A 15853-nucleotide genomic window follows, 5' to 3' on the forward strand; every position below is an offset into this window, starting at 1 on the left:
ACCTTGTAAATTCTGACCCTAAGCCATTGAAATGGGGGTTGTAAGTGGGGGAGGTGCAGTTTAAATACGACTCCTATACGAGTATACGCGGACAAAGTCGCGAGCACCAGACTTACTTATATATATTGAGTAAGCGTGTTGTTAGCGATGTTGCAATCGTATCCGCAATCTTGTAGCTTCCGTATCAATTTTAACGCCCCTTAGCATCCTAATATACCTATGTACAAGAGAGCTAAAGCTTCTGCGGATTCGGGCTTACAATTTCCTGTGATTCCCCGGGAAATGGCCGGGAATGAGACGATAATTAACAGAGCAGCTACTGTTACAGTATAAAGTTAAGTCCCTAGTCTATTCGATAAAGAATAATAGGGCGAATATGGGTTAATTACCAAACAAATGTACGTACTTACGTAGCTAATAAGGTCAGTGATTAGTTTTAAATTAATTGATTCTACTGTGTTTCAAAAATTAACCATTTCACTTACTTATTTCAAAAACATATCTAACTTTACAGCATATAGACTACCGTAGGCTCAAAGGGCTTAACGGACAAAACGCGATTTTTCACGAGAGCGAAAAAACAGTTTTTTATTAAGAAAAAAAAAACATAACTTTTTTGTTTGTTTCAATAAACTGATGCCTGTATGTGGCTTATTCTTAACTTTTTGAGCTCTTTTAAACTGATTGCTTGAACTTATAATACAATGCTTAGTTACGAAAATAGCATGTCCGTTACGCCAAAAAACACGACTGTTTTTAAGAAGGGCGTCTCTTACGCCTCTTTTTTTATGGATTATCTTATTCGAAAAAGGGCGTAATGTACAAAAATAGTTACTATTTCAGTACTATTTGGCGTAAATCCAACCATTTCTAAGTACTATAATTTACGTTTTTTTTTTTCAAAAACTTATAGAGATGTATTCATTGTTAAGTTGTTTCTCCATTTTTGTTATTTTGGATATACTTAAACGTGGGAAAGGTCATTTTTTTAGACACAAAACCAATGTTTTCTTTTTTATTTGTTTATATTACTTCAACAGAATCACTGCTGTCCTACCATCTGTATATATTTATATGTATATATCAAAGCAATTTATAACAATTACTTTTACTATAGAAAGTATATATGCGTTATTTCTGTTTGTAATCTTAATTGATCATAAATTGTACAACTCCAACTCTACGCTACGCTACGTAATAATAATAATAATGTAAGCCTATATGCGTCCCACTGCTGGGCACAGGCCTCCTCTCATGCGCGAGAGGGCTTGGGCTATAGTCCCCACGCTAGCCCAATGCGGATTGGGGACTTCACATACACCTTTGAATTTCTTCGCAGATGTATGCAGGTTTCCTCACGATGTTTTCCTTCACCGAAAAGCTAGTGGTAAATATCAAATGATATTTCGTACATAAATTCCGAAAAACTCATTGGTACGAGTACGAGTACGAGCCACCCGCGACCTCCAGATTGAAAGTCGGACGTCATATCCACTCGGCCACCACCGCTACGCTACGTAAATCCAACAATTTCGTTGCAATATGGCAACTTGCATTTAAGGAATATTATACTTCTAAGAACTATAATTTACATTTTTTTTTTCAAAAACTTAGAGATGTATTCATTGTTAAGTTTTTTCCCCATTTTTGTTATTTTGTATACTTAAACGTGGAAAAGGTAGTTTTTTGGCCACAAAACCAACGTTTTATTTTTTATTTGTTTATATTACTTCAACAGAATCACTTCTGTCCTACCATCTGTATCTATTTATGTATATAAAAATAATTTAGAACAATTACTTTTACTATAGAAAGTATGTATGCGTTATTTCTGTTTGTAATCTTAATTTGATCATAAATTTTACTTTTACATACCATAATACTATTAAGTACCATAGTAGTTTTGACATCTCGTATGTCTGTTCAGTAAAACTTAAGGAATATGTGATTATTTATTATATAACATCAGAGTAGGTAGCAAAAAAGACAAATGGCCAGGCCTACGTACTTCTATGTAAACGTTTATAGACAGTAACTTTCATAAGGTTAATCCTATAAATTAGGGTTTAAACAAAAAAGTATTAATATTACGTCTAATCATAATTGCAAATGGCCCAGTCACATACAAAACTAAAAGTTATCAGTCTAATCTTATTCAATCGCCATAATTATCATTTGAATATAGTCGTGTTTTATTATTTTCATAAAACTGATGAAAAAAGTACCCACTAGTTCAGTTTAAATTGTCTAATTTTAGTAACCCTATAAATAAAGCATTAATGAGCACATGAGCAGGTACTGCAAGTACCTACTTAATAAAAAAATCACAAGTACTAGGTCATCCCACTTAATAAACTCGAAATTGTACATAGTATGTTGGCGTATCTCTTACATTGAATTCTCTAACACTCGTATAAATATCCACTAGTTATGGGCGTAACGTACAATTAGCACTCAAAAATCTACTGCAAATAGGCGTAACTGTCAAATTAGCACAAATTTAATATAAAAATTTTACCTTCCAATAAAATTATTATTATATTTCCTTCCACGTCTGAGATCTTCATTGAGAGCGTAACGCCTCCGGTGACCGATAGATGCCGCTAGCGTCTATGTAGTCGCTCCGCCGCCTCGCCGTGACGTAGATCCGCTTCCCTTTCCTGCAAACAGACGCCCGCCCCCCGCCACTCGCCGCCGCTATGTCATTGTTGAGGAGAAGTACCGTCGGTATAAAAGTAGCCTAGTAGCCTGCCAGGAAGGCATTACTCAGATCTCAGACGTGGAAGGAAACATAATAATAATTTTATTGGAAGGTAAAATTTTTATATTATGTGTTCCGTTCCACGTCTGAGATCTTCATTGAGACCTGTTTATTATCTCCTGGTGGCGAGTCAGCGGGCGCGCAAGCGTTAGGGCTACACCTACTGTCATATAACTCAGAGAAAAAATAAATATATACGCCTTATTGCAACCCATGAAATCACAATAACTCGTTATAATGATGCATTACAGGAAATTGAGAATTTAAACTGTAATCCCAGGTTCGAATCTGACGTTAAACTGGTTTGAGAGATTTCTCATTCGAAATCGCATCCGATCCGCAGAATCTCGGCGATAGGATCGTCTAAAGAAAGTCATGTTCCCAATTAACTTAAGCCAAAATATCGCTAAGTAATTGGATAGTTTTCCAGCTAATTTAGTGATTAAGTACATCATGGATCGAAAGCAATCGTAGGCGAGGCCGGATTGGATGAGACTACTGTGTCTGAAGGAAATAAGCGCAGTGTCCCCTAACATTTTGTGTAATTCTCACAAGTTGACGTACCCAGACTACCTACTGGGTCTATACTTTATTCAGAAGCTTCTAAGAGAGTCCAGTCGGTGAGACGCGTTATCTGGTTTAGAACCGAATTTCGGACACAAAATAATAGCGTCAAAGTTATCTGTGTAATTGCCCGGGCTACAGTGTAGTAGGGTAAGGTCATTGACCCTGCGGCCTGATGCTAACAGTAAAGGTGCGGCAGCTCTTCTATATAGGTACGTTGTAGGATTATTCAAGTTAGGGCAAGTAATTTGAATAAGATTTCTCGCGTCCCAAGCTGGTGGTTTGGGAGGCGCTGGTCTCGCTATTAATGACGATGGAAGAAGGCATAGTGACCGATAGTGGTTCACATACAGCCCTTGTTACAGGCTTCTGAACAAGTATCATTCTGAAAGCTAACATGGAGAATAGAAATAGATGTCTGAGATAGCTTGCTACCTCACTGGGTATTAGAGGTACCTGGCAGTCGATCTCATTTTTGATGCACCATGAAGATCATTTCTACATTGTGGGCGTACAGCGACCTCGACAAGGGGACGATCTAGGGAGTGCTCCCCGGTACTGGTTTTCTAGACAACCAGTACCGGAACCGGAAATACCCGGTTATCGCCGGCTCGGTGTTGGAGCGTCCTATCTGACAGGAGATACGCCTCGATTCTTAAGGTCGTTGACTCGTAAGGGATGGCGGTCTGACGTTGTGTTCACTAGGACCGCCAGTAAATTGCAAGCTTACCACAGCTGCGAGAAAGCTCTCCTCATCACGCCGTCACAGTAAACAGACTAGCCTGGGAGGTGGAGATATCCATGCCAAGTCGTATCACCGGCAGCTGCCAAACGCGTCGTGGTAGCACTTCAAAGAGTCGATTAAGACATACCGTGGTACAGTGCGAAGGCTCTCGAAAGCGGAGAGGCCGACCAACAAGGCGCCTATCAGGCGAAGATAGTCTCGGCGGCGGCTTCTGGGCGCAGCTGCCACTCGGGGGACGCAGTGACTTTTTGATAAACCGTCGCCTTTGGGGGTTATACCGACCTGGTAAGTAGCAAGGACCCAGCGCGAACTATAGACGATCTGCTGGCATCAGCAGTTTTTTCGACAACCGTAGTAACCGGTTGTATGTTTGTAGTACACTCCTGTCGTCAGCGCTGCAGGTGCGGCCCGTTAACGATTACTCTCCACTTGAAGGGCCTCACTTCGTACATTGTCTACCATTATTAACGGACTACAGGTATAAGGTGAGGACTACGACGGTGCAATCTCCATAAACTAACGTTTGCGAGTGAACAGGAGGCATCGAGTATAGTTTCTGTGAGAAACTCGGCAGCAAGGCAGGTCTGTATGTTGAGAAAACGAAAAACCTTCAGTCAAACTTGTATAGGAGCATGGTAGCATGCTTTTAAGGAAATCGCACTGATGAAATCAAGTCTAAAATCGATTTTGGCGCTTTGCTTAACAAAACTGTTTCGATAAAGTCGAAGACAGACAGATGGAAACTGCTGGAGTCCTCCTGGCCCCTTTCTCTTGGCACCGGAAACACAAGCTCGTTCAGGCGCAGCGGGTTTATTTGTCCCATTTTGTTTATTAGGGGCTTGGCGAACGAGTTCGTCTTTGTAAGACGGAACTTAAGCTGGAGAGCGCGGGCAAGCAGAGAGATAATTATGTGAACACTGCAAACCTTTTCAATGCCTTCAACCTCGGTTTTGAGCGGAGCACACGGGACCGGAGGAATCCTCAACCGAAAGCAAGAGTTTAGCGGTCTGCTCGTCAGCACGACAACAGCTTGCACCATAGCTATAAGCGCCTGCGTACCTCAATGGGGCCATGTGGACAGGGAAAACTGGTACCGTGGTACACGTGGCGCCGGACGGCAGCGGCGTGGCGCCCGGCCGGCGTCGGCTTGGCGGGCTGCATCGACGCGGCCGCTGGCGATATCATTGGGAACGGCAACAGGTAAGTTTTCTTACGAACAGAACATGGGTGCCATTGCAAAGGACGACAGCGTCGTACTTGCAGCATCGAAGTAATTGCCGGCGCTATCATGGCAACCGCCGCCGCTCGGAAGGTGCCGGTGCATGAGGTGGGCGGCGCCATCGTGGCGGCAGCCACCGCCAGCTCGGGAGGCGCCGGCGCGTGACGCGAGAGGCGCCATCGTGGCGGCAGCCATCGCCAGCTCGGGAGGCGCCGGCGCGTGACGCGAGAGGCGCCATCGTGGCGGCAGCCATCGCCAGCTCGGGAGGCGCCGGCGCGTGACGCGAGAGGCGCCATCGTGGCGGCAGCCACCGCCAGCACGGGTGGCGCCGGCGCGTGACGCGAGGCGCCATCGTGGCGGCAGCCACCGCCAGCTCGGATGGCGCCATCGTGGCGGCAGCCACCAACAGCTCGGGAGGCGCCGGCGCGTGACGCGAGAGGCGCCATCGTGGTGGCAGCCACCGCCAGCACGGGTGGCGCCGGCGCGTGACGCGAGGCGCCATCGTGGCGGCAGCCACCGCCAGCTCGGATGGCGCCATCGTGGCGGCAGCCACCAACAGCTCGGGAGGCGCCGGCGCGTGACGCGAGAAGCGCCATCGTGGCGGCAGCCACCGCCAGCTCAGGAGGCGCCGGCGCGTGACGCGAGAGGCGCCATCGTGGCGGCAGCTACCGACATATCGGGAGGCGCCGGCGCGTGACGCGAGAAGCGCCATCGTGGCGGCAGAGGCGCCGGCGCGTGACGCGAGAGGCGCCATCGTGGCGGCAGCCACCAACAGCTCGGGAGGCGCCGGCGCGTGACGCGAGAAGCGCCATCGTGGCGGCAGAGGCGCCGGCGCGTGACGCGAGAAGCGCCATCGTGGCGGCAGCCACCGCCAGCTCGGGTGGCGCCGGCGCGCGACGCGCGAGGCGCCATCGTGGCGGCAGCCACCGACAGCTTGGGAGGCGCCGGCGTGTGACGCGAGAGGTGCCGCCACCGACAGCTTGGGAGGCGCCGGCGCGTGACGCGAGAAGCGCCATTGTGGCGGTAGCCACCGCCAGCTCGGGAGGCGCCGGCGCGTGACGCGAGAGGCGCCATCGTGGCGGCAGCCACCGACAGCTTGGGAGGCGCCGGCGCGTGACGCGAGAAGCGCCATCGTGGCGGCAGCCACCGCCAGTTCGGGAGGCGCCGGCGCGTGATGCGAGAGGTGCCATCGTGGCGGCCAGCTCGGGAGGCGCCGGTGCGTGAGGCGAGAGGCGCCATCGTGGCGGCCAGCTCGGGTGGCACCGGAGCGTGAGGTGGGTGTCGCCATCGTGGCGGCCCGCCACTGTTTCGCTGGTGCGTGAGGCGCCATGGTGGCGGCCAGCTCAAGAGGCGCCGATGCGTGAGGTGGGCGGCGCCAATCGTGGCTACAGCCACCGCCAGCTCGGGAGGCGCCGGTGCGTGACGCGCCATCGCGCCGATGCGCGTGATGGACGTTGCCGGCTCAGGGGGCGCCGATGCGCGTGGCGGGCAGCGCCACCGTAGCGTCTTTCGCCGGCACAGGGGGGGAGACGTGCGCGTGGCGACTGGCGCCACCATGGTGGCGTAGTTGCACGCAACATCACGGCGACACTGTTGCCCGACGCCTTGATAGATGGCAACCGGCGCGGCGAACGGCTCCGCCGCTGTACTCGTAGTGTTTCCACAGAGTGGCTTCCACGTAACTTACCTTCCTTCCACTTTGAGCAGTCGAGATGCAGTAGCGTGCTCCCCGTGGTCCGGTCCGCCTTCACCTTGGCGCCAGGACGGGACCGAGAGGTCCGCGATCCACCCGCGCCGCGACCGTAGCAACAGGAGCGGGCGCGTGACGTCTCTCGGAGTCCCACGGACCGGAAGCGCCTGCGCCGCGACACTTCGGGCGCCGGCCCGCAGCGTCGCGGCTTCTTGGAGTCACCTCGGACGACATTTGAAACCACTTGTTGACGCACTTCCTACTTCACTCTCGAAAATGCGAGTTAACGGTAACGATTTTAGCAGCATGGCATGTAAAAGATAATTTAGCAAGAAAAAAGTGGGTAGAATCGAAAAGCACTGTTGGAAGATCGATCCCGAGACCGCCAAAAGACTAGTAGTGGCGATCTCTGGCTATATCTCGCTATTTAATCGAACAAACTTTGGATCGGAATTTTTTTAAAGCACCATGCTGCAAAAATGTTCGCAAAAAAATTTGCGGACCATCGGTCAGGACGGTCGACGAAACAATGACATAGCGGCGGCGAGTGGCGGGGGGCGGGCGTCTGTTTGCAGGAAAGGGAAGCGGATCTACGTCACGGCGAGGCGGCGGAGCGACTACATAGACGCTAGCGGCATCTATCGGTCACCGGAGGCGTTACGCTCTCAATGAAGATCTCAGACGTGGAACGGAACACATAATAAAATTTCCGATGCAAAAGGGCGTATCGTACAAAAAGTTCGGAGTTACGCCAAAATGTCTCACAATATTTATTTGAATTGGCAGATACGGCAAAATGCGTTGGAAAATTGTGTTCACGCATTGATTTTTCATAGGGCTTAACGGACATTTTTTTCAAGTTATGGAGACGTTAAATATACCAATCGATAGAGAAAAAAATACTGGGTATAACTGCATTCATAACTCATTTTCGTCATTTTGTCCCTTACGCCCTATACTTTTTATTAATAAATCTAAAAAAATTCAAAATGCAAAGAAATGTTAAGAGACTAGCTAAAAGGATAACCGGATGTCAAGGAAATTGTTTCCATAACATGTTAACCCTCTAAGCATATTAAATATTCCTTTAGGTCCTTTACAACAAGTAAAACATCATATAAAATCACAAACGGTGGGAAAATAACATTTAATGCCTTCAGAATTTCACGTAGGTAAGTGTCGTCTAGCATTTCTGCCTTACCACACATAACGACCACCGTACCAGATATTGAAAAACTAGTTTAAATTTGAATATGCTAAACAACCAACAGGGTTTATTGACACGTCAAGTTGAATTTTATAACTAAATCTAGTTAAATAGATTAAAAAAAATAGTATATTGGAATATAACACTTTAAACTCTCGCGTTTTATATACTACTATATTATATATTGGAATAGTAAAAAAATATAAAGTTTCAAAATAGGTATAAGTTTTTTAAACATCCACAAAGGAAAAAAAACTCCAACAATTAGCCGTTCTTCTTCTATGCCTTTTGGGTTGTCTGCGTAGTTAGGCTGTCCTGCTTCAAAAATTTCGTTTAAAATGAGCGATAAAGATATTTTAGAGATGCCACCTCTCAAATCTGGGAGTTCCGCCATAGAGCAACGGTGCCCCATGTCGGCGGAAATATGAGGTTAGTGAATTATAATATGTGTGTCGATAAAGTAGTATAACTGTACATAATTAGGCATTATGTAGCAGTCACATAAACTACTATTACGTAATTTTCGATAAATTACTTAAGTATTCATAATTTTATTCATATTAATTTTTATTGAATTCCATAAACCTAAAATTTAATTCAAAAGTTTTATTCTTTTGATTCCAAGCAAAATCTCGCTTGCACAAATGAGACTATTAAGTAACTTTTCCTTAAATCTGGACCTCAAGGAATCTGTCTAACTTACCAAGAAGTTTCTTAAACTCTGCTCAATTTTAAATGCCTTAAAATGGTTATAATGTAACAAGCTAAGGAGATTATGACATGTTTCTAAGTACCTATAGAAGGTAATTGAAGTTTCGTGTTCTCGTTTCCTTAAGTAAATCAGTAAATTGGTGCTCATTAGGTTGATTCATTATATTTGAGCTTCATGTTCCTAATAATGAGGATATCGGTATTTGAAGAGGATGAAAATAACTAGTTTTAATCGCACATTTTTCGGAGGTTTACCTAAGATATAGTTGTACCTATAGTGATACAAAGATGTTTTACTTTTTTATACCACGATTGTGGCAAAGAAGCATACGGCCCGCCTGATCAGCAGTCAACGTAGTCTATGGACACCTGCGACTCCAGACTATACCTACTTGAATTATTTAAATGTTTGTTATTAAAGTACGTACGACTTTAAAGACTGTTAAGCGAGACGTTTCAGCGTATGAAATCGACCACCATGCCTGAGAAACCTTAGCGGAAGACCTTGATGGATGGCGCAAGTGGGTTGTGGAGGGAAGAAGGCTATGCAACGAAGCCTGGTTTAATGCTTTAGATAGCAGAAGGCATGGGCATGAGCTTTCTCTGCCAAAACTGTAGGAGGTCGTGCCGCTCACGCACCGGTCTCCCCACAGAACATATTAAAGAGGTTAGAACGGCTATCGCGCGCAGTTAGTATCGGAACCGGTGTCGCCGCTCGTTCCTTTCGACATTTCCACATTTCTCGCGCAACGGTAGTAAAAACTTGTGTGCCTGGTTAATGGATACGCCTCCTTCAGACAGATTTGATGTCTGGCTTCTTAATATGAACGTTATTGTGGCGCAAAAGGCATGTTTACGTTTTTCGGTCAGCGCGGGCGAGTACTAGCATGCGAGCGTTTGCTCATAACCGGCGGCGACACGTACCCTGCTCGCATCGCCGTTCTACTTGTTCTGTGGGTCTCCCTCCACAGTCACCTAACCCATTGTCTAAACGGTTATGTAGCATAATTTCGAAAATCTAAAATCCTAAGTACGAAATTCCTAAAGACAGAACATTGAAAAACAAATTGTCTAATGTACGAAATTCCTAAAGATGCATGTCCTACGGTTAATCAACCTATGTTTTAAATGTCTAAAGTACAATACTGCTAGTGCACGAAAATACTAACGACCTTTTTTCCAGTTGACCTAAGTTGACCTAAGCTTAAAATGTATAAATTGCGAAATTTCTAACGACATGTGTCCTACGTTTAGCTGACCTAAGTTTAAAAAGTCTACCGTACTGTCTACGAAACTGATAATTTTATTAATTTTTTATGCTAAATAACCGTCTAAACAGCAATACATAAATAGTCCGCAATAGACGCAAAGACCTGTGATGATGATGTTATTACGATCAGAAAATGTTTGTATGGTAGGTAAGATAAAAACCCGATCGGGCCATTGGAACAAAATAGTTATTAATAAATGAAAGTAGCATTCTGTCATCTAGCAGCAAGAAGTAAAATAATTACATTAGCACATTTTACTTTACCTCGTCTACTCAGCTATTGTAAACTTTCACTGACTCTAAATATTGCGTAGAAATTTTTAAGCTGTTCCCGGACTCCTAACCTTAACTGGAACCTAAAGAAGCCGCAGCCGTGAGATCGCTAAGTTGAGCAATACGTAACACTGGGACAATTCCACGTTCTACGTAAACCTCCTTAGCGTCATTTATTTTCTTTACTGTCCCCATTTGTAAAACCAGTAGAAAAGCGCCCTACTATATAAGCAACACTGCCGTATTCGAACTTCAAGATATTCACAAGAGACGACACGTACTAGATCTATTCTAGATACGTTATAGTTTAGATTTCAACTAGTTCTCTTTTGCAGCGCAATTCGGGCAACCAATGTCACTTTTACGTTAGATAGAGTTAGATATCTAATAGATGTGAATTAGATCTCTAAGCCATATGTTGTGGAAATCGTTCAAGAGTATCTCCAGAATCGCGCAAATGTCAAATTTGACAGGTTAGATCTTAAACATATCGTTATCGTATCTTGGTGATGACTAAAAGATATCTTATAGATGTCTATTTCAAAATCCGAATCGGGCCCACAGCCGCAACAGTTATAGGAAAAAGAGAACGGAATGAGTTTTCATTTAGCTATTACGTCTGTTGGGTATGCATGGTGGATGGGGGGAAGCTTTGTCCAGAATTATTTAACAACTATTTTTCATGTTAAAATAAATCTAGTTTGACAATTATGAATGTAAAAATACCATAAAAAATGTTACAAGGCAAGACTTAGAAGTTACTATTCACACAAGAAAATTGAATGCGGGAAAACGTTGCCTGATTATTCGAGTATGAATTAAGCCTTGTAAGAGAAACAGTTGAAATTAAACAACTCAAAATTTCTAAATTTCACATTCACCTTTGAATTTCTTCGCAGTTGTATGCAGGTTTCCTCACTGTGTTTTACTTCACTAAAAAGCGGCTGATAAATATGAAATGAAATCGCGTAAGTACCTACATAACTTCCAAGAAACTCTTTGGGGATCAGCTTGCGACCTCCGGAATCAAAACTGCACGTCTAAGCCGCTACTCCAGATTTCTTTTGTGTGTTCGGTTATCGGCTACGAACATAGCGCGTAGCAAGCTACGCTGGCAGAGTACGCGTAAATTTTTATATTTATGTAAAAACCTTATAATTAGGGCGAGCGAAGCGAGCCCTATCACTATTCGACAAACTATGCATTCTTGTGGTACACTTAGGGTTTGCAATCCGGATCCGAAATGTATGCAATTATCCGGATCTGGATCCGGATCCGCGGATCTTCCCATACATTTCGGATCCGCCGTGCAAACCCTAGGTACACTTTACGGAAAAACTACTGCACTGTTAGGTTTGAGATTTAACATAGTAAGTTAAATTCATGTCTAGATGTGTTATCAAACATAAAAATATCATATAATAAACCTAAAAAAATAAAATAATGTAATAACACTTTGTATTACTACTAGCGCCATCTGTTGGCAAAATTATGAATTAACATTCGTGCTAATGTTAATTATTTATTTCTCTAACAGATGGCGTTAGTAGTAATAAATAAATAAATATTGGACATTCTTATACAAATTGGCTAAGCCCCAGAAAAGCTCAAGAAGATTTGTGTTGTGGGTACTCAAACAACGATATCTATGTGGTGTTTTCAATTTCAATAATGTCGATGGCGCTTACGCCATTAACAACGATGAATACAAAAGTGGGTTAACATTTTGGAATCAGACCCACCTCGCTTCGCTTGGTTTGATTCCCAATTTAGCAATTAAGTTTCTGTGAATACCTACTAGAATAATCAATCTTGCTGTGATACTGCGGAGGTCAATTCACTCGTATGTTTTGTGACGCTGATGAACTGATCAGTCATGTTGTTTTAGCAAACTTAAATCGGGTATTTTTAGTTCGAGAAACAGTTTTGGCGCCATTCATTTATTACGTAAGACGATTTTGAGGTGAAGGGGGGGTCGAACATATCTTATTGAAGTGAAAACTTCTTCAGCGGCGCTGTGCACTTTTTGTAATGGGGAAAATTTTTTAAACTCGCGAGAGCGTATTAAGACGTAAGACGTTGTTTCATTTAAAATACTACGCGCCACTTGTACGATCCTACTGACCCGGGGTTAAGCGGGTAAACCATTAACACAATGTCGAATTGTACTGGTAACCATGGTAACTCCAGGTTTAACCGGTTAATCCCGGGTTAGTGGGATGATGCAAGTGGCGCTAACAGATCTAAAACAATAATATATTCACCATTCGTGTGTTTAAAACAGTACCTACTTTAAGCCCTACTTCACGGACGATCATGCATTGAGATCACCCTAACCTACACTGAATATTATTTTTTATCTTCCATGTTTCAACAGATTTATATAATAAACTATATATTTTTGTAAACTAGATAAGTGTAGCTTTACGATTGTATTTTTTGTTTTGAGATTTCTGTTATACTTTAAATTAAATGGTAATTATAAAAAAAAAACAAATTATACTTTTTTAGTCTTTTCTACTTTATTCATTTTTTTTGTTAGAAAGTGCATTATTGTTGTTCTAAAAATAGATTCCTCATCCTCAATTTATCTGAAAATGATATATCACATGCCCTAATATCTATAGCTTTAGAGAAAAGTGGCTTCAATTGAAGCGCGGCAGCGTCGTAATTAACCGCCGCCCACCCGCTCTCGGTTACCTCACAGTTACCCTACAATGTCTTATCTCACTCACACAAGCATGGTACGCGTTCACCTACACGAGCTAAGGCTGTGTGTGTAGGAACGCGTTTGTTTCATACATTTGATCGCCAGTGTGTCCGAGGTGTGACTGGGTAGACCAGTTAAGTACCCAAGATAGCTGATGCTGAACCCTGACAGTACCTAGTGGAGCTCGGGTTTTATACCACAGCACACGCTGTTTTGGTCATACAACTCGTCTTGATGATTACTTAGGAAAGTAGTACCCAAGATAGAGCTGATGCTGAACCTTGGCTGTACCTAGTGGAACTTAGGTTTATTGCAACGTAGGCACACGCAGTTTTGGTCATCCGACTCGTCTCGATGAGCACTTAGAAGAGTAGTACCCAAGATAAAGCTGATGCTGAACCCTGGCTGTGCTTATTGGAACTCAGGTTTGGTGCAACGTAGGCATACGCTGTTTTGGTCATCCGAATCGTCTTGATGAGGACTTAGAAGATTAGTACCCAATATAGAGCTGATGCTAAACCCTGCCTGTACCCAGTGGAACTCAGGTTTGGTGCAACGTAGGCACACGCTGTTTTGGTTATCTGACACGTCTTGATGAGTACTTAGAAGAGCAGTACCCAAGATAGAGCTGATGCTGAACCCTGGCTGTACCTAGTGGAACTGTGTGTGTGTGTGTTTATGTGCGGAGGAGCGTGATTATCGCCAGTAGGTATCCAGACGGGATAGTTTTTCGCTCAATTGTGTGGTGTGGACGCAAAAATTAAATTCAAAGACATTGGCTCGCTGACCCAACGTCATGTAGGAAAGCCAGTTAGCTTCCTTACAAAATGTACTGGGCGACCGTGTAGGATGTAATAAGTGCTTATGAAATTGTATATTACGTGTGGATGATATTGGCAATTTGATTTTGTCGTCTGGACACATTTTAATGGACAAAGTAAAAGCTGTGACAGACAAGTGTACCGTACAGCAACCGGGGTCCGGTTAGTATATTTCTTTCTTGCTCTCACTTATAGCTGCGTTCTTAACGAACTTATTACGTACCCGCTCGATCGAACATCGAACAAGCCTCGGACTGGATCAAAGTCACGGTCCGGTACGTTTAGGTAGAAAAACTCCGCGACAAAGCTCTGCTTTTTGCTAGTAAGTTATCATTGTCAAGGCATAAGAAATCTTGCGAATAGGTTAAGCTCAGAAAAGCTAGCGATCAAATCCCATTCAAAAGCTTTATTGGCCATAAAATTCTCATATCGGCGAATGAACGAATGAGAAAATGACTGAGACTCGGTCTTTTCAACCAATGACATTGAAGTAAAAATGCGTTAATGGTAGAGTAATACTACCATTAACGCATTTTTACTTCAATACGAGTACTAAGAGCTTTAATTGTAACGTCTCAAGTTAAAATTCTACTTTTTGAGATAAAAATAGAAGCTATTCACAGTTAAAATTTATGAAATAAACTTCAAAGTAGGTAATGATTTTCATTGGAATCCGTTAAAATCATTCAAAATTATAAAAAAACCGCCACCGCCGGGTTAATTTACAATCGTATTAAATATTTGATTTTATTACCTGCCCATTTAAAACGATACATGTTGGTGCCAAAATATGGTTCATGGCGTGCATGCCCTATAATATTGGGCCCCTGCTGTCAGACACAAATTCCAACCCAAAACCAAACCAAACCAAAAACTTACCAACAATTAATCCAACATAAAATATCTTTCCACGAATTAGAGTTTACAATCATTAATACGAAAGATCAAACAACAGCAAGTTTATTCAGCAGAAATACTTTCAACCTTTTTTACTTCGCGAAAATCTTTTCTGTAATAGCCAACAAAGGCTGTTGTGCTTTTGAAAACGGTCAATTTACTTAAAACGCTTTTTGAATCATGCCAAAATAACTTACATTTTTCCGATATTGGTATTTATTTTATCCTCATTTATTTAATGTTATCCTGACGTGACGATGCAACTTACTTTGATGCTTAGTTAAACCATGGAAGTTCATATCATTTCGTTGTAGATGAGGTATTTGCGCAAAGAAACTTTTTCACTTTGAAACGCTATATTAAGTTGTTATGTGGTAGCTATATACCTACATAACAATAATATATGTGTATTTAACATTACACTATTGTTTCAGGTGAAAACCCAGCGGCCATGCAATCGTCATCGCCGAGCTACTACATCCTGGGCCACTTCCTATTACCAGCACTAACGATATTAAACCTCTCCCTTCGGTGACAATCGTAAGCTTAACTGCCTTAGCAGAATGTAGCTAAGCTAAATATCTATTCTGAAACCTTTGTAGGACGGTTCGTTTTTGCGTGAATCGTGTTAGTGTTAATTAGTGCTGTAATGAGAAGTACTTATTGCATGCAGATTTGTTTTTACTGCTGTTCACTGTGCATAGTTGTAGGGGAGCCCAACAGTTTTTATTTATTTGCGAGTCTGTTTGACATATTTTTGGGCAGCTTAATAACATCATCATCATCACCATCTTAGACTTCCCACTGCTGAGTATAGGCCTCTCTTCGACTACGCCACTTATCCAGGTATTGAGCTAATCTTCTGAATGTCGTCCACCCAACGAGCCTATACGGACGCCAGGCACTCCTTTCGTCTGAAAGCGGAATTGGCCCACCTGCCATCAGTCATCACTTTGCCTGGCAACATGTCATGTCATGGCTTAAT

The 15853-nt window shown here is 43.4% G+C and overlaps 1 protein-coding gene across 2 annotated transcripts in view; it reads left to right on the top strand.

The window, feature by feature from the left end:
* LOC134658508 (uncharacterized) overlaps positions 1-15593 on the top strand; it is a 121544-nt gene extending 105951 nt beyond the window's left edge. For both annotated transcript variants that reach the window (XM_063514197.1, XM_063514204.1), the window contains exon 8: positions 15303-15593. In XM_063514197.1, the coding sequence (XP_063370267.1) occupies positions 15303-15403 (101 nt within the window). In that variant the 3' untranslated portion in view covers positions 15404-15593. The remainder of the gene's footprint in view (positions 1-15302) is intronic.
* The last annotated feature ends 260 nt before the right edge of the window (positions 15594-15853 follow it).

This window comes from Cydia amplana, chromosome 2 (assembly GCF_948474715.1).
Source record: "Cydia amplana chromosome 2, ilCydAmpl1.1, whole genome shotgun sequence".
Lineage (NCBI taxonomy): Eukaryota > Metazoa > Arthropoda > Insecta > Lepidoptera > Tortricidae > Cydia > Cydia amplana.